Source organism: Leuciscus leuciscus (assembly GCF_965113295.1).
Source record: "Leuciscus leuciscus genome assembly, chromosome: 15".
In the NCBI taxonomy this organism is placed as follows: domain Eukaryota; kingdom Metazoa; phylum Chordata; class Actinopteri; order Cypriniformes; family Leuciscidae; genus Leuciscus; species Leuciscus leuciscus.
In genome coordinates, this window is record NC_138739.1 from 14,333,589 (window position 1) to 14,355,526 (window position 21,938).

The 21,938-nt window shown below is 40.3% G+C and overlaps 3 protein-coding genes across 8 annotated transcripts in view; 2 read left to right on the forward strand and 1 right to left on the reverse strand.

Annotated features, from left to right (window-relative positions):
• Positions 1–7,465, reverse strand: part of LOC309476177 (uncharacterized protein) — a 28,638-nt gene extending 21,173 nt beyond the window's left edge. The window contains exons 1-5 of one of the 6 annotated variants that reach the window (XM_082139424.1): positions 7,292–7,457; positions 6,417–6,752; positions 4,370–4,684; positions 4,222–4,280; positions 3,933–3,953 (exon numbers count right to left, since the gene is read on the reverse strand). In XM_082139424.1, the coding sequence (XP_081995550.1) occupies positions 3,936–3,953; positions 4,222–4,280; positions 4,370–4,684; positions 6,417–6,752; positions 7,292–7,334 (771 nt within the window). In that variant the 5' untranslated portion in view covers positions 7,335–7,457 and the 3' untranslated portion in view covers positions 3,933–3,935. Of the gene's footprint in view, positions 1–3,139; positions 3,954–4,221; positions 4,284–4,369; positions 4,685–6,416; positions 6,753–7,291 lie in introns of those variants that run through there. The other 5 variants (XM_082139422.1, XM_082139421.1, XM_082139423.1 and 2 more) reach the window with 5 other exon arrangements.
• Positions 7,466–8,150: 685 nt separating this feature from the next.
• On the forward strand, positions 8,151–15,249 carry LOC309474964 (uncharacterized protein; the record flags this gene model as incomplete). Its single annotated transcript, XM_082137583.1, has 9 exons — positions 8,151–8,455; positions 8,786–8,883; positions 8,954–9,037; positions 9,286–9,603; positions 11,808–12,131; positions 12,242–12,346; positions 12,434–12,470; positions 14,878–14,988; positions 15,093–15,249. The coding sequence occupies exons 2-9, from the start codon at positions 8,850–8,852 to the stop codon at positions 15,247–15,249; spliced, it is 1,170 nt and encodes a 389-aa protein (XP_081993709.1). The 5' UTR covers positions 8,151–8,455; positions 8,786–8,849.
• Positions 15,250–16,066: 817 nt separating this feature from the next.
• On the forward strand, positions 16,067–17,713 carry LOC309476232 (uncharacterized protein). Its single transcript, XM_082139502.1, has 3 exons — positions 16,067–16,154; positions 16,667–16,999; positions 17,194–17,713. The coding sequence occupies exons 1-3, from the start codon at positions 16,115–16,117 to the stop codon at positions 17,544–17,546; spliced, it is 726 nt and encodes a 241-aa protein (XP_081995628.1). The 5' UTR covers positions 16,067–16,114; the 3' UTR covers positions 17,547–17,713.
• Positions 17,714–21,938: the final 4,225 nt, after the last annotated feature.

Genomic DNA, 21,938 nt, shown 5'->3' on the forward strand with positions numbered 1-21,938 from the left:
ATTCATTGCGAAGACACTTGAAAGAGCTGTCTTCAACCAACTAACATCCTTCTTGTCTCTAAACAACCAGCTGGATGTCAACCAATCTGGCTTCAAGAAAGGGCATTCAACTGAGACTGCATTACTGTCAGTCACAGAAGCCCTACGGATCGCAAAAGCTGCTTCCAAATCTTCAGTCCTCATTCTCCTGGATCTGTCTGCTGCCTTCGACACGGTGAATCATCAGATCCTTCTGTCCACCCTCTCATCACTGGGCATCACAGGAACTTCACTCCACTGGTTTGAGTCCTATCTCACAGGTAGGTCCTTCAAGGTCGCATGGAGAGGTGAGGTATCCAGAGCACATCAGCTGACCACAGGTGTTCCCCAGGGTTCAGTTCTTGGTCCCCTCCTCTTCTCCATCTACACCACATCACTGGGACACATCATACAGGCACACGGTTTTTCCTACCACTGCTATGCTGATGACACGCAGCTCTTCCTCTCATTTCAACCAGATGATCCCACAGTAGCTGCACGGGTCTCAAGCTGTCTGGCGGACATCTCCACATGGATGAAGGAACATCACCTGCAGCTCAACCTGGCAAAGACTGAGCTTCTCGTCCTCCCTGCCAATCCGTCTCTACAGCACGACTTCACTATCCAGCTAGAGTCATCATTAATCACCCCATCAAGATCGGTCAGAAATCTTGGAGTAACGTTTGATGACCAGCTGACCTTCACTGATCACATTTCAAAGACAGCTCGATCATGCAGGTTTGCACTGCACAACATCAGGAAGATCAGGCCTTTCCTAACTGAGCATGCAACGCAACTTATCGTCCAGGCCCTGGTCATCTCTAGGCTCGACTACTGCAATGCTCTTCTGGCTGGACTTCCAGCATGTGCAACCAAACCCCTACAGATGATCCAGAATGCTGCAGCTCGTCTTGTCTTCAACGAGCCCAAGAGGGCCCACGTCACTCCTCTGTTCACCTCTCTGCACTGGCTACCTCTCGCTGCTCGCATCAAGTTCAAGGCACTGACGCTTGCTTACAGATCTATCACAGGCTCAGCTCCCTCCTACTTTCACTCACTCCTACGAGTCTACATCCCTACCAGACACCTACGATCGGTCAACGAGCGACGTCTCGTGGTTCTATCACAGAAAGCCACAAAATCACTTTCCAGAACATTCTCATACACAGTTCCATGCTGGTGGAACGCTCTCCCCACCCTCATCCGGAATGCAGAATCCCTGACAACATTCAAAAGACAGCTGAAAACCCATCTCTTCCGTGAGCACTTAACCTTATAAAAAAATAAAAAAATCCTTTCCCTTTGAAACATCACTTATCAGGCTTATGCTACTCTGAATAATACCTGAACTTCGTATTTTGAGCACTTCTTGCGTTGTTGTTGTTTTTGCCTCTTTATGATGACTCGCTGAATTTTTGTCCTAATTTGTAAGTCGCTTTGGATAAAGGCGTCTGCTAAATGACTAAATGTAAATGTAAGTGTAAAAAAAAAAAAAAAAAAAAAAAAAAAAAAAAGATCATACATTGTATGGAAAAACTAACAATATGGATCTGTTTTGTTTCAATATGTATTTCCAACAACAAGAATACAGTGTTAGGCTACACTTCATTTCTGTACATAAATAAAAAAAATACAGACCCTGATCTCAACCACACTTTATAATAGTGAATAGTGTGTGTGTGTGTGTGTGTGTGTGTGTGTGTGTGTGTGTGTGTGTGTGTGTGTGTGTGTGTGTGTGTGTGAGAGAGAGAGAGAGAGAGAGAGAGAGAGAGAGAGAGAGAGAGCACTAGGGGGCGCTCAAAGGGTTCACCAGCTTGAGTACAGGGTAAAAATGGATGGGTGTGTTTCAAAAATACAACAACAAAAAAATGTAAGCAATAACAGAAAAAGCTGAACATTGCACAATTGAACCCTTTCTGCTGAATTAACAATGCCATGCTGCTATAGAATTTGTTTTACATTTTACATATATTGACATAACAAACTTAGAGGAGAATAAAAGGTGTTGACTGTTGCAAACTGGATGGCAGGAGACTGAAGAGGGCTGAAAATAATCAAAGACGAGATCTTAACTGGTGTCCCAAGTAGGTAGTCCGATAGTAGCTCAGTGTGGATCGACAGATAGGCCTAAATAAAAACATGCTTTGCCGATTGGGAAAGTCTCAAAAAATTCGGTCAAAAAAACGCCCACAAAACCTCGCACAATACAACTTTAACATCATAGGATGTCCTGTTACTTTATCCTCTACAGTAAAAGACCTGGGTGTTATACTCGATTGCAACCTGTCTTTTGAAAATCATATTTCATATGTTACAAAAACAGCCTTTTTCCACCTTAGAAACATTGCTAAGCTACGTAATATGCTATCAGTTTCTGATGCAGAAAAGTTAGTTCATGCATTCATGACCTCGAGACTGGATTACTGTAATGCTTTATTAGCTGGTTGTCCTGCATCCTCAGTAAACAAGCTACAGTTAGTCCAAAATGCCGCCGCTAGAGTTCTTACGAGATCAAGAAAATATGATCATATAACACCGATTTTATCATCACTGCATTGGTTACCTATAAAGTTCCGTATTAATTACAAGGTATTGCTACTGACTTATAAAGCCCTAAACGGCTTAGCTCCAGTCTATTTAACGGATCTTCTATCGCCCTATAATCCATCGCGCTCTTTAAGATCACTAAATTCAAGGCTTTTGGTCATACCTAGGATATCCAGAACCACCAAAGGAGGGAGAGCATTTTCACATTTGGCTCCAAAACTCTGGAATAGTCTTCCTGATACTGTTCATTGCTCAGACTCGCTCTCCCAGTTTAAAACTAGATTAAAGTCGCATCTCTTCAGCCAGGCATTCATATAATCCTACAGTTCAAACTACAATCCGGCCTCTAGCTCATTAATGCCAGAGGAGAACTGGCCCCCGACTGAGCCTGGGTTCTCCCAAGGTTTTTTTTTTTTCTCCATTAGGTCACCTGATGGAGTTTTAGGACACCATTAGGTCACTTGATGGAGTTTTTCAGTTCCTTGCCACTGTTGCCTTTGGCTTGCTCAGTTGGGGATATTTTGGGGATATTTAATTAAATTTTATCATTCAATAAATTCCTCTTGAAACAAACTTTGTTGTATTATTTTAATTTATTACTGTGAAGCTGCTTTGATACAATCTGTATTGTGAAAAGCGCTATACAAATAAACTTGACTTGACTTGACTTGACATAACAAACTGACAAATATACTGATACTTATATACTGACAAATAACACGTGTGCAACATGATTAATAATAGTTCATCAAAAGCAGTTTTGCACACGCTGAGGTAAATACTTATATGTAAAGTGCACACAGTGTCATACATTAGTGTCATACACACAAAAAATCATAACACATTCAGGGAACATCACTTCATGACTTTTCATGTAAATTATAAGATTATACATTTCTACTTCCAAAATGGTAATTTTACTATAAAATTACATGAAATATACAGTAAGCTAAGATCTATTAATGGAACTATACAATTAACAGGGTTTTCTTGTCGCATTTTTACAGTCTTTCACAATGAAAATTACTATTATTAATAGATTATACTGTAAATGATACTGTATGTTCCTCCGTGGAATTAAAGGCCAGTTGTTTGACTATTTAGCGAAAGAACATCCTTTGTACAGGCAGGTTTTTTATGCCACTCTATAAGAAGAAAACCGATTCACAGAACTTAAAAGAAATGAACAGGATTGATGTTCCAGTTACACACAGACACAAAGACCCTGTGTCTAATGAATCTGATAAAATGAATCACGCTGTCCTTGTTTGTCCTACAATGATGCAGTAAGCTTGAATGCAGTGTCTGAACCAGGAATTCTCACTAGTTACACCTACAACCACCAGCAGAACACCAGCACATGCTCCTAGCTAAAGACACAATCCAATCTGTAATGGAAAAAAAGTCATTCAGATTACTATTACTAGAGATAGACAGTTGATTTTTCATGTATAGGCTATTTTTGACTGATATTTATAATTTAATCAGCTATATGATATAGAGTGAACTGATAAATGGCGCCATCTTGTGTTTTATCGCCTGAAAACAGTGCTCGTGGAAAAACTAATTGATCTTATGCATTAGGTTATGTTGAAAACTAATAAATTGAATTACCCGCTCAAGGGAAAATGAACTGAATGACTGAATTGTACTCACCAATGACAGGAACATTGAAGCTCTTATTTCTGATAATGCGGCGCCGGCGGATGCTGCTGCTGCTGCTGTTGGTGATGATTTCAAAGTAAATAACTGTATGTTAACATTTCTAAAAGGAAAATGCATTGAATGATTAAATGAGACTCACCAGTGACAGAAACACTGAAGCTCCTAATGATGCTGAATCTGCTGTTGCTGATCTCTAGTTCATATTCTCCAGAGTCTGTGTTTCTGGTGTTTGTGATGGTCAGAGATCCAGTCTGATGATCCAGCTTCAGGCTGTCTCTGAATCTCTCTTTACACTGTTCATCTGCACAGGTTTTATTGGGATCTCCAGTGATTTCAGCGATGAGAATGCCATTAAAATTCCACGTCATCAAATAATTTGTTTTTTTTACTACACCAGGATCAAAAGTAAAAGATTGTCCCTCCTTCACTGACTTTGTCTTTGTTTTATCCGTCTCTGCACCAGAAACATCAGAAACACAAATGAATATCAGCTGTAAAAACCAGCAACAACATGAAATAAGTACTGCAAGCATGGATCTGGAAGAAAATAAGTATAAAACTAAATGGGAATGACAACTATGCTGTTTAAAAAATTCATTATTGACCCGCAAATGCTAAACTAACATCAGACTGAGAAGGTCAGAAGGTCTAGTTTCAGCTTTCATTGGCCAAGGACCACCCAGAGGCTGTCTGACTGACAAGTAAAGCAACCAATCACAGTTAGTTTTGTTTAGCGTCATGTTTAGGGTTGTGACTACAATAACAGACCGGCGTGTTAAACTCTTGGACGTATTTTAAAGAGTCCATGCTGTAAACACTTCGTAAACATACTTTGCATGCTTTTGAAAATCCAATGTTTAGTTGTAAAATCAGTAATCCTGATAAGCGCTTATTGTCACCAGGGCTTAACATTTTTTTTTTTTTTTCTCACCAGCCACTCTGCCTAGTTACTAGCCACTCAAAATTTTCACTGGCCACAATTCTGACATCTATACCAAGGAGGAAAACTGCAATATAGAATTTTTTATATTATCTCATACCTGACAGCAGGTATATTAGGCTGCTGTCACTTTAAGACCTCCCACATATATCCATTATACTGTTACACATCCGTTTTCTTTCTCCACTGTTTACGTTTACTTAAAACATAAGTCCCCATGAAATCAAAATTTAAGTTTTTTTTTTTTTTTTTTTTTTGCTTTTAGTATGAATATGTTAGCTGTACTGTTATCTATAAGCTAGTGTGCTCCAAAACAATGACAAAATTCACATTTAGAAGATATAAGCATTCAAAGCTTATAGTATCTCAATGATTTTGATGACATCACTCTGCACTTCAGCTTCTCATCAGATTTTCTGTCCAATCAAATGCTCTCTAGAATCTGAAGCATCCCGCCCCTTTCACTACAAGCTGCAACTAAAATCGGTCTCTTGTTCACACAATTATTATTTATTGTCACATATTGCGATTTAGACTATAATGTTAATTAAATTAAATATTCGCATTAGTGTCATGTGAACTGCAGCGACACGCGCACACACAGTCTGCTCCGGTCCAGAGGCATGACGGCACAGAGCAGATCATAAAATCATATGATCGGCGAAGACCACAAAATGTATCGGACCCATTCGAATTTTAAAGCGATATGGGGGAGATTAGGAGGAGAAACAGTTAGAGATTAGGAGGAAACTGCGGCTTTACTGAGCTCTGGCCGAGCTGTGATATAAACAAAACTCGGCTATCTTTTAAAAAAGAGGTGTTTTTGGGTTGTGGTCTGTGGGCGTGACATCTGAGGCTGAGACTATGGTGAAGCAGGAAAGGAAATGGAGATCTATATGCAACTACAGAAGTTTATTTACAAACTAAATGAAGATAATGGTGAGAACATTGAACTTAGGAGTAAAATACAATACTGGACATTGAACTGAGGGCATTTACAAGAAAATGAGGAACTAAATAAGACTCAGGTGAAGACAATGAGTGTCTATGACAATAAACTGGTAATTAGAACAAATGAAACAGAAACAAAAGACGGGAAAACAGGGGAATACACAAGTAAGTCACTGCTGGAAAAGAAACTGAAATTGAAACCAAACATTACACTGAAAGTCCCTTATGTAATAATAAACACATTGTGATTAAACATGTATAACCTTAGTCTTTAAACATTTATTAAATTACTCACCATGGACAGTCATACTAAAGATCGTTTCACTGATGGTGTTGCTGCCGAGGATCTCTAGTTTATAAACTCCAGAGTGTGTGTTTGTGATGTTTGTGATGGTCAGAGATCCAGTCTGATGATCCAGCTTCAGTCTGTCTCTGAATCTCTCAGTATCTTCATTACACTGAACATCTGTACAGGTCTTATTGAGATATTCACTGATTTGAGCGATGCGAGTGTTATTAAAAAACCATTTAATCTTTTCTTGTTGGTTTGCTTTAACATCAGTGTTCAGAGAGACTGAATCTCCCTCCATCACAAACACTGACACTCTGTCAGTATAAACACCCAATGCACCTGAAGAAATAACAGTTCATAAATCACTTCAGAATATAGGACGTTTTATAGGACTTTTTTCTAATGTGTGTGTGTGAGCCCTTGTCAAAGACAAATTTCGATCCTTATAGTGTAGACAAAGTTTTTCAAATATAAATTTCAAACCATTTATGCTCGATTATGAGCTATTACATCATACATTTTATTACATTTTTAATAACTCTTTTTTTTATATCAAACACGTTCCGAAGTCTCGTTACATGATTTACCTGATTTGGACGTTAAGTTTGTGTACTGGAATGGAACAGAACGGAAATCGTTTTTTTTTATAATAGTTGGACATTTAAATCGAAACTAAAATATGATTCACCGCACTTCAGCGGTGTCATCTCAAATTCTAAGCGTCAACAACAACAACAACAACATTAACAATAATAACAACAATTAAGAAATAAATAAAAAAATGTCTGTCAATTGTGATCAGAGCTATACAAAAATCACATTCGCCAATTTTTTTTTTTTTTTTATCGTTCACCAGAAGCAAATAGTCTATGACTTACCAAGCTGAAAAACCCACAGTGGTACCAAAATGAAGAGGTTCATCACTTCTCCGAAAAACGAAAGCAGATTCTGAGGGAAAATAAGATGTTCATTTTATATGTTGTCTCCGGTTGTTTCCGAAATGTAAACAGATAGGCTACTTATGTGGGCGGAGACTCCAGGTTTAGCATCGATGAAGGAAAGCGAAACCAAAACCAAACGGGACGATTCCGTGTTTACAACCAACCCTACTAGTCATGTCCAGGACATTGAATATCGATTTATGTTTATTACGGACCGAAGCTCCCTGACAGCGGCAAGGACACAAAACGCTATGATCTAAAAGTTAAACAAAGAATTATATATATATATATATATATATATATATATATATATATATATATATATATATATATATATATATATATACACTATAGCCTATATATATATGAATAGATTAAGTGAATGATCGGATGCCACACAGCCCGCTTTTATCAATTACCACAATATATAAACTAAAAGATCTTACATTTCCTCAGCAACACACACACTGAAGTACATTACTCCAAATAGCCAACTTCAACACAATCTAAACTTTGAAAATATGAAGTTTATCTGCATAAATGTGTCAGACATTTGCACTGTTAAAAAAAGAAAAATAGTAGCAATCATTTAAACTTTGACAATTGTTATATGGATGGATAGAGATGGGCTCTGCAGAGGACCCAAACTTTGGAGGAAAGCCACGAGGGACAAAGGACCCGTCCCAAATGGCACCTCATGTGCACTTGCGTTCTTGTGAACTTAAAATGGCCTTTGCGTGTGCATGTCCGTTAAGTCCACAAGACCGCAAGTGCACATAAGATGCCATTTGGGATGGGCCCTTTGTCACTCGTGGTGTCCCAGATGTCATTTTTGGTTTCAGAAGAGTGTTTGTCAGCCCCTTTTGTCACAACAACAAGTCAGCAGTCAGCCGCTTGTGTGCACCCTTCTGAAACCTTAAATGACTAATGGGACATCCTAGAGTCTTGTTTACTTAACGGACACACGACAGCAACACTGTAAGTCTACAAGATTGCAATTACATATGAAGTTTGCCATTTTTGGACGGGGCCAGTTGTTCTCACATAGGAAGCTCAAATGATTTGAGCCACTGGGATGAATAAAAAATGTCAACACAAAAGGTAAATTTCTTTTTAAATGAAAAACAATTTTAATTTTCTCTAGCAATTTTTTACATCTGTTACAGCATTGAAGTAACTAGCCATTACACTCTCTACAATCTCTACCAAATTATAACACGATGCATTTAAAATGATTACTAAATAAGGCAACACTGTGGTTTTATTGTAAGCTAAAGCAATGACAGCTAAAAATAATAACTTAATGAATTTAAATGAAAAATTCTGATTAAAATCAATGAATGCTGCCTTGGCTAACAGAAGTAGCCTATTTCTTATTTGACAGTTTTTCAGACATATTTTTTTAGTTGACTGTAAAACTGTTCTGTGCAGGAGGGAAATCAGACTGTGAGGTTTAACATCAGGAAGAAGCTCTTGCCCTGCAAACTAAACACAGATGAAAGAAATGTCTATTCGCATGCACAAGGAAGGTAATTGTCTACCCATAGGTTAAAAAAAAGATTTTTGAAGAAAACCGACCAGGTTTCATTTTGACTTCAGGTTCAGTGTTACCAGTCTTATTAGATCTACTACTGAAGAAAATGTTTCACACGCTTGTTTTGGGCTGTTTGTGTTGTCGGATTGGTGAGTTATAGATGCATTTTTACGGTTTCATTTATTTCCGTTGTAGAGTTAATAAGATGGTGCTATACTATTCAAATTAGTCAGAGGATTTATTTGCATATTCACAGATATTATTGTGAGATCTTTGGATTCAGTTATCTTTTCAATGTTATAATGAGCCAAATATAAAAAATAAAACAATATTGAAAGTGTGTAGCAGAATCTGCGATTGTTAAAGGTTACAAACTGTAAAATCTGTTTATGTTCAGGTGTGTTTGGTGATTCAGTGTCAGTGATCGAGGGAGATTCTGTCACTCTAAACACTGATGTTACTGAAATACATGAAGACGACGACATACTATGGAGATTTGGAGCTAAAAGTGTTAATATAGCTGAAATCAGCAGAAAATCTGGAATTTTCTTCACTTATGATGGTCCTGACGGGAGATTCAGAGACAGACTGAAGCTGGATCATCAAACTGGATCTCTGACCATCACAAACACCACAACTGAACATGCTGGAGTTTATGAACTGGAGATAACTAGAGTTAAGTGGTCATCAAAAATATTTAGTGTTTTTCTCTATGGTGAGTAGAGATCATTTGTTGAAATGTTCACACTGTAACACTAACACACAAAATAATTGATTTGTTAAATTACACAAATTAATTCAATCAAATGAGTATTTAGAACTTTTTTTTTTTTTTTTTAAGTTCACAAAACTGACACATTTTGAGTAAGTTAAATTGTTAAATTGTTTTGAGTTTTATGAACTTGTCTCTTTTAATTTAGACAAACTTAAATTTAACTGAAACTTGGCTGGGATTTCTATTTGCCAGCATGCTCTGCCATGACACTTAAAAGGGAAAGTAAATGCTAAAATTAAGTGTTATTTAATGTTTCGTGCCAGATTAATGCTAGTTTAGAAGAGTTTATGTATTTTTATATATATAAACATGCTATGAGGGCATTGTGTCACCAATTAGCTAGGTAGCATTTTTTGAATTAGCTGTTTAAATCCAGCCAAATTTCTATTACTTAAAATATAGTTGTGTCATCATGATAATTTTAAGTTGTGTTAGAATGAGCTTACTCAAATAATTCAGGTTAAGAGCAATTAAAATGTATGATTACAAAATAACACTATTTTGTGTTCAGTACAAGCTCAATCAACAGCATTTATGGTTTAAGGTTAATTACCTAAAAAATAATTTTGACTCGTAAAGGAAGGTTTAAAAATCAAGGTTTTAGCAAGGTGCTTACAATGGTAAATAAGTAAATAAGGTATTTTTTTTAAGGGATTTAAAAGCTGAAATATGAAGCTAATTGAATTCTTAAAACTAGTAAAATGTAAAATGTTTATATCATAATTTTTCATGTTGTTGTGATGACAAGTGACAAAGTTAACATAACTTTACAGTCTCACAGATTGACCCCATTGACTTCCATTTTAAGAAGCTCACGGTAACCTCCATTCTTCTTTTTTTGTTAAAGAAAAAAGTGGCAAGTCATCATTATTTTTTGTGGTAATCAACAATATGCACCAAAAATGTTATTGATTGAGCTTAACTTGTAATGAACTCTGGATCTTCCCTTAATTTTATTACATATTGAAATGTTTAGTCATGTTATAGTTTAAGATGAAGGCAATTCTCATAGGCATCAGCTAAAGACAAAAAAAAAAAAAAAAAAACGGTGACTCAAACACACACCACACTTGCAGAGAACCATTTACTGTAAATCGAATCTGAAAATGAACACAATGCTTTACTCTGAAACATGCAGTGCATCAGACAAAATATTTGTATTCTTATTGGATCACAACAGCTGCTATTGTATGGTTTGTATTTAGGATATATTTAAACGACACCGCTCTCAACTTTAAGTGTATTGGCCATTCATTTACACGACAACAGCGTTTTAGGGGCCTGAAAACAGAAGCTTTTGAAAATATTTTTCAACATGCAAGTTTTTGAAAACAATGCTGTGGCGAGGGTGCCGTGGTTCATCGAGGTCATGAGAGAGAGATGATCTGCGTGCCCAGCGCATAGTCTAGAAGGGTCGACTATATTCTCTTAATGAGTAATGGGTGTGTTTTGGTCGTAAAGTGCAATAAACAGGGATCATTTTGACAACGTTTTTATAGTACATTGTTGTCATGTTAACATACCCTAAGCCATATCACATTCTCACAACCATGCATTGTCAAAACTAATGAAATACATGTACAACGTAATATTTTGCAGTTAATTTAGTAATTGTTTAAAGCCTTTTCAATCAATCATACACTGTAAAAAAAATCTGTAGAAATTACAGTATTACTGGCAGCTGCTTGCCAGTAAATTACTGTAGATTTAAATTGATGTTATTTACTGGCAACAGTTTGTTCAAAGTTAAATGAACATTAAACATTAAAAAGTCTTTATCTTTACAGAATAAAACTAAAATAACAGCCTCATGCAAAGCATTCTGGGAACAAAAATCTGAATGAAAAAAAAAAACAGAAAAAGGTTGATGAAGATTTCTGGTTCCCAGAATGCTTTGCATTAGATTGTTATTTTATAGTTTTATTCTGTAAAGACAAAGACTTGTTAATGTTTAATGTTCATTTAACTTTGAACAAACTGTTGCCAGTAAATAACATCAATTTAAATCTACAGTAAGTTACTGGCAAACAGCAGGCAAACAACTGGCTAACAGCAAACAGGTCAAGTCTGACCATTAACACACTACACTGAAAATAATTGTGTAGATTCATCCATATTTCTCCTTATTCTCTCATGTTTTCCAGCTCGTCTGCCTGTTCCTGTCATCATCCGTAACTCTTCACACTGTTCGTCATCATCATCACACCAGAATTGTTCATTGGTGTGTTCATCAGTGTTGAAAGTGTGTGATGCGACTCTCTCCTGGTACAAAGGAATCAGTGTATTGTCCAGCATCAGTGTGTGTGATCTCAGCATCAGTCTCTCTCTACCTCTGGAGGTGGAATATCAGGATAAAAACACCTACAGCTGTGTGCTGAACAATCCCATCAGCAACCAGACCACACATCTGGACATCAACACACTCTGTCACACATGTGCAGGTACCACAGCACTGATGATATATGTGTGTATTAATCAAACTGTTCTTTCATGTTATTAGTGTTTTTGTTTGGTAGTGTTAGCTGTAGATCAGACGGACAAATTCACTCACACTAATGGTTAATTTTGTCCATTACAGATCAAGGCCTACCGTTATTGTACATAGTGTTGATCTCTGCTGCTGCTGCTGCTGGATCTCTGATGATTGCTGCTGTGGTCGTGATCTTCTGCATCTGCAGGAAATGTAGAAAAACAGGAAGATGAGTCAGGTGTGCAAGCAATTACAAATAAGACTTTGTCGTTTTAATATCTGTGGTTGTTGTTAATGCAGTTCAGACCCAGGAGGAGGACAGAACTGATTCAGCATTGTGAAAAACAACAACACAACAAAAGTTAAGAGATTGCAAGAAGTTGTTGCTGTCAGTTAGTCTGATTGAGGTTTGCAGAATCAGACAGTCGGTGAAGAGACGTGGGTGGTTTATCGACTCAACTGTCATTATTGTTACCTTCAGTAGGACAAAAAAAGGATAGTTTAAGCGTGTTTTTTATGCTGTTTACACTTAAGTTTATGTTCTGTTTGCACCTCAGTGTTTTTTAACCCTTTCCTGTGATTTGTCCTCTTCTATTTTATTACTTGGTGATTTCAGTATACTGTACATGTTGATACAGATTATGCAGAAACCTACAAAAAAAAAAAAAAAAAAAAACGATGCATCACGATTTGTGGATCGATTCTGATATTTTCAGTATGCATCACGATTCTCTCTCTTGAAACTATTCTGAGCTAAGTTTTTATCAGTAGATGGCACTTAAGGTTAATTTTTAATATAAAAACAACTCACTGCGAACGCCCTTGTAATTCGCTTCAACCTTGATGAACATACTGAAACATTATTTATGGAAGATTCAAGAGTACGGCGGTTTCTAAAGAAGTGCCCTCTGCTGGTAAAAGCTCAGAATAGTTTGGAAAGAGAATCGCGATGCATACTGAAGATCAGAATCAATCTACGATTCGCAATGCATCTTTTTTTAGCACTACTCAAAAGGTCACACACTTGTCTTTGTTTGTACTGATGGTTTACATAATGTTTCTGTGCTTGGTTCTCCAACTGGACTCTCTGATCACCACATTGAACTAAACTCTGGATTGCCTCTTCTTCGCCCTATAGGCTAAAATCAATCATAATTTATCGTAACCTCAACTCTGTCAATCCATCACTGTTCTCCTCATCTGTACAAACTCACCTTTCTGACATTATTGAACATGCTAGCTCTATTGATATACTTGCCAAATCAATTTCCAATGCCCTTGATACATGCCCTCCTTAAAAGGGCATGTATCATGTATACCTCCTTTGCTCTTGGTATTTCTAAAACGGTCCTGTCATGGTTCATTTCCTACTTGTCTGACCATCAGCATTATATTGCTATCCGTCAGGCTAAGTCCACTACTGTCTAATGTAATAGCTGTCCAAACAGCCTAGATGTCTAGGCTAAAACGAGGCAAAATGTTTGCTGTCAGTGAAAATGTACTAGACTTTCACGAGTTCACACTTACATACAATTAGAGGGAGTAAAGTTTAATTGCATATTTGGGGCTCCGAGCTTGGAGTCGGCCCGAAGCCAGAGTACTCCCCCCGTATGTAAATGGTTAGGACTAGAAGTGTGGAGGAGGGGTGGTGGAGGGATGCTGCTAAACTGTCAATGAATTGAGGTGAGACTGCTGAATATATATATACACCTCTTATTGTTGATTGCTGAGTGCTCTCCACTCGTGTTAATTATATGAACATGTTCCTCCCAAACTTTGTTAATAAAACATCGTCTAGACGTCTAAACCATAGCACAAGAATAGACTAGTCATCAATTAGTTAAAGAAATTAAATGAGTGAAGATATTAAACCAAACACCTTGTAATCTCTGTTTACTTTGCTTACATGATGGAATATCATATCTTGCAAGATATTTTGCCAAAAACATGTAACCAAATTCAAGGTAATTTTGGCTAGAAGTGGATTACTCATAGCTGACTACATCGAGTCTGACCTAGATAGTGCAATGACTGCTATTGCTAAGTAACTAAGAGAACAGGGTTATTCAGAGAGAAACCTATAGTTCTGTCACATCAGCAGGTTCCTGATTTAGTTTTTGTTTCCTTTCAGTAATCGAAGGCGGAGTCTGTGTATTAAAAAGTCCCCAAACAAACGATGATCAAGTATCATATCTACAGGATCTTTTGTTAGAGCTCAAACAGGAAAATACCTCTCACTTTTGGTTTTGTTCTCATTTAGTCTCAGGTTCTTTTATTCACTCTGTGTATCATATATTTTGGTGTTATTGTGATGTCTGAAATGTTTTAATTTAGTGGTTTACCAGTTTCAAAGCATTAAAAAAAAGCTATTTTTAGTTTATCATATGGAAATCTACCTAACGTTCATTATTAAATAATAATCACAACCTTCACTGTGCTCCTTTGTCTGTAATTTAAAAATCACGAGTGGGGTAATACTGATGTATTTTATGTCATAGAATAAAACATGAAAGTGTCTTGAGCTTGTGCTCACCACAGACCTTATTTCAGCCATTTAAGCAAAACCCCATTCAAAAAACTCAAAGACTTCTGGACGATGGACCCAGAAGTGCTAAAATGCTAACTCGTGTCAACGTTTTTCAAAGTCCGTCCCCTCGATGAGCCCTCCTGCTCCACCGCCTTGAGCGTCCTTGGCGGCAGATTCTGTTCTGCTGCAACTTGATATCACCGTGACTTCCCCACAGCGGCGAGGGCTCTATGACAGCCGTCCCTCCTTCCTCACAGGTTTTCGGCACCAATGTAGCAAGGTTTAATAGTTCAGAGAAGAAGGAGGCGAGAACCGGCGAACGTTCAAGGTAACTTTAGTTCCCAAAGTTAAACAAACAACAAAACCTAAGCGGCAGCCACTCATGGCCAACTGCTGCATGTAAACATATTAAACACAACATAATTGTCCCAGGCCTGGTCCCCTCTCATCCTTCACTGTCGTCTCTACTCCTTTTAACCTCTCAGAGATCCTCAGAGAGAAACTCAAGCTCTCCGTGAAAAACGCTCTGTTCACATGGCACAGTGCCTCAAGCAATACTCTGACATCTTTTAAAGACTCTATGTTGTGAACTTCACATACTTTGGAAATACTTTTTTTTTTTTTATCCCGATAAGCAGTCATTGTCATGGTTGTAAACACAGCGGCTTTATTCTATAACAGGGTTTGGCATAATAGTGACTTTTTTTCCAGTTGAATTTTTAAAAATAGCAACACATGTGAAATCTAAACAACTAAACTACAATTAAAAAGTTTTGAATTTTTTTTAGTAGTTTTTACTAGAAGCCATACTACTTGTTTTTATCAGCAATAGTTTCTCATCCTGGTTCAATCAATGCATCTGTAGATTAAAGAGTCTGAGCTGTGCATAGAAGCAGGAAAAGGCCCCTCACCAAACTAAACACACATGCTCTAAATACCCATTCTCTCTCTCACAAACAAGTCTGTCCACCAACAGATCAAACCACATTTCTGAAGACAGCGACCACAGCAGGTTTCAGTTTAACTCAATTGGTACTGTAAGGTGGCATACATTTTTTCCATACACAAAAAATGTATATATTAAATAGGATCATTTTTAAATCACTAGGGGTTAGGCTCAATTTCACAAAATATGTTTCTACTCTTACATATTGAACACAACTTAAAAATGAGTTAATGTAAAAAAAAGGAAGATTGTCTTCATGAGCATGTAGGCCTATGTTCAGAGCATGTGTGTGTGTGTGTGTGTGTGTGTGTGTGTGTGTGTGTGTGTGTGTGTGTGTGTGTGTGTGTGTGTGTGTGTGTGTGTGTGTGTGTGTGTGTGTGTGTGTGTGTGTGTGTGTGTGTGTGTATCTAGGAGGGTCAAACACCAAAGGAGAAGATTCACACACCAGATAAGCAGACAGTCTTATGAGATCAGACGTTTCGCTGAAGAACTGAGGAAATCTTTCCTGATGTTTTTTTGGTTCTGTTTGTGCTGCTGGAGTCTGATGGGTAAATTATAAAAACATGTTTATGATTTAATTCCTTTCAGTTTCAGGGTAATAAAGCTGCGGCTACAGTTCAGATTACATTATTTTCTACATCTTAATTTCTTCTTTTGTGACTATAAATTTCTCTCGCTCAGAAATCCAACACCTCAGTTGAACCGCTTTCAAATCTCAGGTTTATTTTCTGATTTTCATGGTCGTAATTTCAAGATTTGCAAATCTCTTCCAAGCAATTTCTCAGAATTAAACCTTTACTTTCAAACTGTAATTACCATCATGTATTTTTTTTGTTTAAATAGATTATGTAACATCACACATTGATTTTACTCTATAGTAGATAAGTAAAAAAAAAAAAAAAGATAAATCCTTTTTTTTACCATCTTTAATTTTCGCTTTTGTGTCTTTGCTGTTGCTATGGATGTTCTTCAGTTCATATTTAAATAATTCAATCTACATCGGATTTCAGGCTTTGTAAACCATCAGGATTCTTAATCTGTCTCTTTTCATGTTCTTCAGGGGTGTTTGGGGCCGAAACAAATGAAATACAGTCATTGTCAGTGATGGAGGGAGATTCTGTCACTCTAAACTCTGATCTTACTGAAATACGGAACAACACCACAATATGGCAGTTTGGAGCTGAAAAGTCTCTCATAGCTAAAATTAATAAAAATAAACAAATCTTCTCCACATCTGATGTTCCTGATGGGAGATTCAGAGACAGACTGAAGCTGGACGATCAAACTGGATCTCTGACCATCACAAACACCACAACTGAACATACTGGAGTTTATCAACTACAGATATTTGCAGATAAATTGTCATTTAAAACATTCAATGTTTCTGTCTATGGTGAGTAGAGATCACCAATCCTGCCTTCTACATTCTTTATTAACTATTTACATATTGAAATAATTATTTATATTTTGAGATCACAAACATACCCAGTAACCTTCACACTAAACACTCACTCAGCACACTGATCCAAAAATATGATTGTTGATTAGATTTATCCAGATTTCACTCTATTTTCTCATGTTTTTCAGCTCGTCTTCCTATTCCTGTCATCAGAAGAGACTGTTCATCTTCATCATCATCATCATCCTCATCATCATGTTCATTGGTGTGTTCATCAGTGTTGAATGTGTGTGATGCGACTCTCTCCTGGTACAAAGGAATCAGTGTATTGTCCAGCATCAGTGTGTGTGATCTCAGCATCAGTCTCTCTCTACCTCTGGAGGTGGAATATCAGGATAAAAACACCTACAGCTGTGTGCTGAACAATCCCATCAGCAACCAGACCACACATCTGGACATCAACACACTCTGTCACACATGTGCAGGTACCACAGCTCTGATGATATTAGTTGAAGTTAGCGCTGATATTAGTGTTTATTGACTGATCTAATCTCAGTTTGATGTTTTTATTCCTCAGACTCTGTCCACTGTTGTGGTCCTACTGAAGCTGTGATCCGATTGGTCCTCTCTGCTCTGGTGGGCGTGGCTACTGTCATTCTTCTGGTTTATGACATCAGATCCAGAAGAGCTGAACAAGATCAAGCACATATTCACACATCTAGAACCAAAATGTTACTAAAAAATGTTCATTTTTTTGGCGGAGATTACCAAAGATCATTATTGGTATAGCTTGTTGTAATAGTTAAGGGTTGCTCTTCATTGGTTCATGATTAGTTCAGGTATTCACTAATCATGAGTTAAAGGTGCTCTAATGTTGGGTGATGTCACTTCTTGTTGACGTTCGAAGTATTGTCAAACAAAACAGAGGCTAGCTAGACCCTCCCTCCTCCCTCCATCCGCGCACTAACCCCCCAAACCCCACCCCCAAATCATTCTTGTCAGTTATTGGCTGGAACAGTTTGTTATGTTTTCGTGGTGCGGGTGAGCCCAGTTTGTTTTTGTTGCTGTTTGTGGAGCCTGTGGTGTCTAGAGAGACCGCGTTTTTTTACAGTGTGTTCAGGGGACAGGCAGCTAGCAGATGGTGAGGAGATGTTTGCTGTATGTGACAAAAAAATATTTTGGCCTAAAAAACGCGTGACATCACTTAGAGCACCTTTAATGTTGAAGTAACTATTAATTCAGGTATTAGTACATGATTATTCATGTACTGTTATTGTAAAGTGTTACCGAAATTTGCCCATTGGCCTCTGTACATCATGGCCTCCTAATCATCCCATATGGCTGCCGTCACATCATCCAGGTGGATGCTGCACACTGGTGATAGTCAGTGTTGGGCAAGTTACTTTAAAAATGTAATAAGTTATAGTTCTCTTACGAGAGGTCTCTTCGTACTGCATAAGTAGCTTACGCTAGGGGAAAACCTCTTTTCCACGAGATATTGAAGCCAAAAAAATTATCCTCATAATTTTGTATTATTGTAAAACGCGTTGCGGCAGCATGCAGTCATGGGCGAGACAGCTCGCGCGCCCATTGGCTGCTCTGCGGCAACTGCATCAGCCTACCGAGCGAGGCCTGGAGTGATGTCAGGCCCTCTGCGTCACGTCCCGCCGAAACGGGAGTGGCTTGGTCCTATAAAGGAAGGCTCGGGACAGCTGATCCTCTGATTTTTCATCTCTTCAGCGAAGCTCACGTTGGATCCCGAGAGAAGCCGCGCCGTCTGAAGAAGCATCTCAGCCGCCTGAAGCCGCTGGCCATGCCGCCTTCTACTGCCGCTCCCGCTGCGCTATCCGGCGCCTATATCCTTTTACCTCAAACTGTTCTTTGTGTGTGTCGGTGAGCGCGAGCGCTGCATGATCTTCACCCAGGCAGGAAACGTAAGCCAAGCAAGAGGGCTAGCATCGAGACGGAACTGATGCGTGTACTAGCGCTGGCCTCGAGTGGTCTACACCTGAACTTCCTTCTCACACCCGGCTGGATGGTTTCTTCCTTCCTGGGGAGCGCGCTTCGCCTGAATCCAAACCGGCACCCTTTCTTCCTGAGCTTCACGAAGAAGTTGCCAAAGCTTGGAGCGCTCCCCTCTCAGCCTGAATGCGTTCGTCTGTGTCTCCAGCATTTTCTACACTTGACGGTGCTAGGAGCAGAGGCTACCATTCACTTCCGCCGGTCGAAGAAGCGATAGCAGCCCACCTTTGCCCGCCCTCTGCTGGACGGCGGGCGAAACCGGCGCTGCCGTCTAAAGCCTGCCGCATGACGTCAACACTGCTCAGTCGGACTTTCGCCGCTGCTGGGCAGGCTGCGTCAGCGCTGCACACGATGGCCACGCTGCAGATTTTCCAGGCCGATCTCCTCCGAAAACTGGACGAGATGGGACCAGAAGCAATCTGCCTAGCGGACTTGAGAAGCGCTTCGGATCTCGCTCTCCGCGCTACTAAGTCTGCTGCACAGGCCATAGGACGGAGCATGGCTTCTGTCACCGTTGCTGAGAGACATCTATGGCTGACGCTCTCGGATATGTCTGAGCGCACCGCGTTCCTCGACGCCCCGCTTTCTTCTGCTGGCCTCTTTGGATCCTCTGTCAACGAGTTCGTACAGAGATTCGCCGAGATGCAGAAAGCGTCGCGAGCCTGATGCCTATATTGCAGCACACCGGAGCGCCTCTGCCGCCCAGTGAGCAGAGCGCGCTTCGCATCCGACCCCTAGCCGCCCATGCAGATGCGTGGGCAGCGCTTCCCGGGGTTTCGGAATGGGTGCTAGGCATTATAAAAGGAGGCTATTCGCTACAGTTTCGTCGGCGCCCTCGCCGTTTTACGGCGCGCGTCGAAACCACGGTGAATTCAGAAGTAACACACCTACTTCGAGCCGAAATATCAAAACTGTTGAGCAAAGGGGCTATAGAGCCTTTATCTCAAGCTCAGAGCGAAGGGGGGCTGTACAGCAGATACTTCCTGGTACCGAAAAAAGACGGGGGTCTCAGACCCATACTGGATCTAAGACAGTTGAACAAAGCATTGGCGAAACGCAGTTTCAAAATGCTCACGACCAGAAAAATCCTTGCGCACATTCACCGAGGAAACTGGTTTATGTCGATAGATCTGAAGGACGCGTATTTTCAAATACAGATAGCATCACGTCACAGGCAATACTTCAGATTCGCCTTCGAGGGCCAGGCTTATCAGTACACAGTCCTGCCGTTTGGTTTGTCCCTGGCACCCCGTACATTTACGAGGTGCATGGACGCAGCGCTCGCACCCCTCAGACTCCGATTTGGACGACTGGCTGATTCTAGCTCAATCACGCTCAGAGCTCGTGGAGCACAGGACCATTTTACTCGATCACCTCGAGAATCTAGGTCTCACAGTCAATTGGGAGAAGAGTTCTCTGAACCCCAGTCAGATGATATCTTTTCTGGGCATAGTTCTGGACTCGCAGTCTATGATAGCGCGGCTGTCATCACAGCGCGTGCTAGACATTCAGCGCGCAGCGAGCTTTTCGGTCTCATGGCCTCAGCATCGTCAGTTCTTCAGCTGGGCTTTCTCCGCATGCGCCCTCTGCAGTTCTGGTTGAAAGCGCGGGTACCGCGCAGAGCGTGGACATCCGGTCAGCTTCGTCTCAAGGTCGATCAGATTTGTGTTTCAGCTCTGAAACCTTGGAAAGCAGACGATTGGTACCAATCAGGTGTAAGCCTGGGGATTTCCTCGAGGGTGAAAGTGGTGTCGACGGATGCCTCCACCTCGGGATGGGGAGCGCTGCTCGAGGGCAGACCGTTCTTCGGCCAATGGTCAGAACGGGAAAAGCTTCAACATATCAACTGCCTGGAAATGTTGGCAGTGGACAACGCGCTGACGTGTTTTTGTCCTCAAATAAAGGGCCACCACGTCTTAGTCCGCTCGGACAACATGTCAGTGGTGTCCTACATAAATCGCCAGGGCGGTCTCAGGTCCCGAAAACTGTACAGGCTGGCGGAACGCCTCCTGGTATGGGCATCATTCCGGCGGGCGAATGGTCTCTACACCCTCAAACAGTCGAACTGTTGTGGGAGAAATTTGGCAGAGCAAAAGTGGACCTGTTCGCGTCTCACGAAAACGCTCACTGCCCTGTGTTCTTCTCCAAGAGCAAGAGTGTGCTGGCCCATGCGTGGCCGCGCTGCCCGCTCTATGCTTTTCCCCCCATCTCTCTCCTGCCTCAGGTGATAGAACGGATCAGGGAAGTGGGATGCCCAGTGCTGCTCGTAGCGCCGCTCTGGAAGAACCAACCATGGTTCCCAGTTCTGATGCAGCTAGCGGACACTGCCCCATGGCCAGTGCCATTGAGGAGGGACCTCCTCTCTCAGGCCAAGGGTTCGATTTGGCATCCTCACCCGGAGTTGTGGTCCCTTCATGTATGGGCGCTCAACGGGTACCCGCTAACCTCCCAGAGGGAGTGTTAAATACTATCACTCAGGCTAGAGCTCCGTCTACCAGACGGCTCTATTCCTCGAAGTGGTCGGTATTTTCCGACTGGTGCACAGCTTGGGGCTTTTCACCCCTTAACTGTGGGGTGACGGAGGTTCTCTCCTTCCTGTAAGAGCTGCTGGATAAGGGCAGGGCCCCATCCACGCTCAAAGTCTATGTGGCTTTTGGTTTTTACTGGCTCTCGCTTCAGTGAAGCGCGTAGGTGACCTACACGCGCTCTCGGTGAGCGCGGCGTGCTTAGAATTTGGGCCAAATGACTCGAGGGTCATACTCAAACCTAGGCATGGCTATGTTCCAAAATCCCTCAACACGCCGTTTCGGGCTCAGGTCATTTCCCTGTCCACCCTACCGGTCTCTGACGAGGAAGGGGAAGCAAGCTTTCTTTGCCCAGTTAGGGCGCTAAGAGCTTATGTGTCTCGCTC

What these genes read in the sequence shown, in the direction of transcription:
- LOC309476232 (XM_082139502.1), top strand. Translation starts at nt 16,115, where the DNA reads ATGTTTTTTTGGTTCTGTTTGTGCTGCTGGAGTCTGATGG. An exon ending in GTGCTGCTGGAGTCTGATGG is followed by an intron (nt 16,155 to 16,666) that starts GTAAATTATAAA and finishes CATGTTCTTCAG; the next exon opens with GGGTGTTTGGGGCCGAAACA. An exon ending in ATTCAATGTTTCTGTCTATG is followed by an intron (nt 17,000 to 17,193) that starts GTGAGTAGAGAT and finishes CATGTTTTTCAG; the next exon opens with CTCGTCTTCCTATTCCTGTC.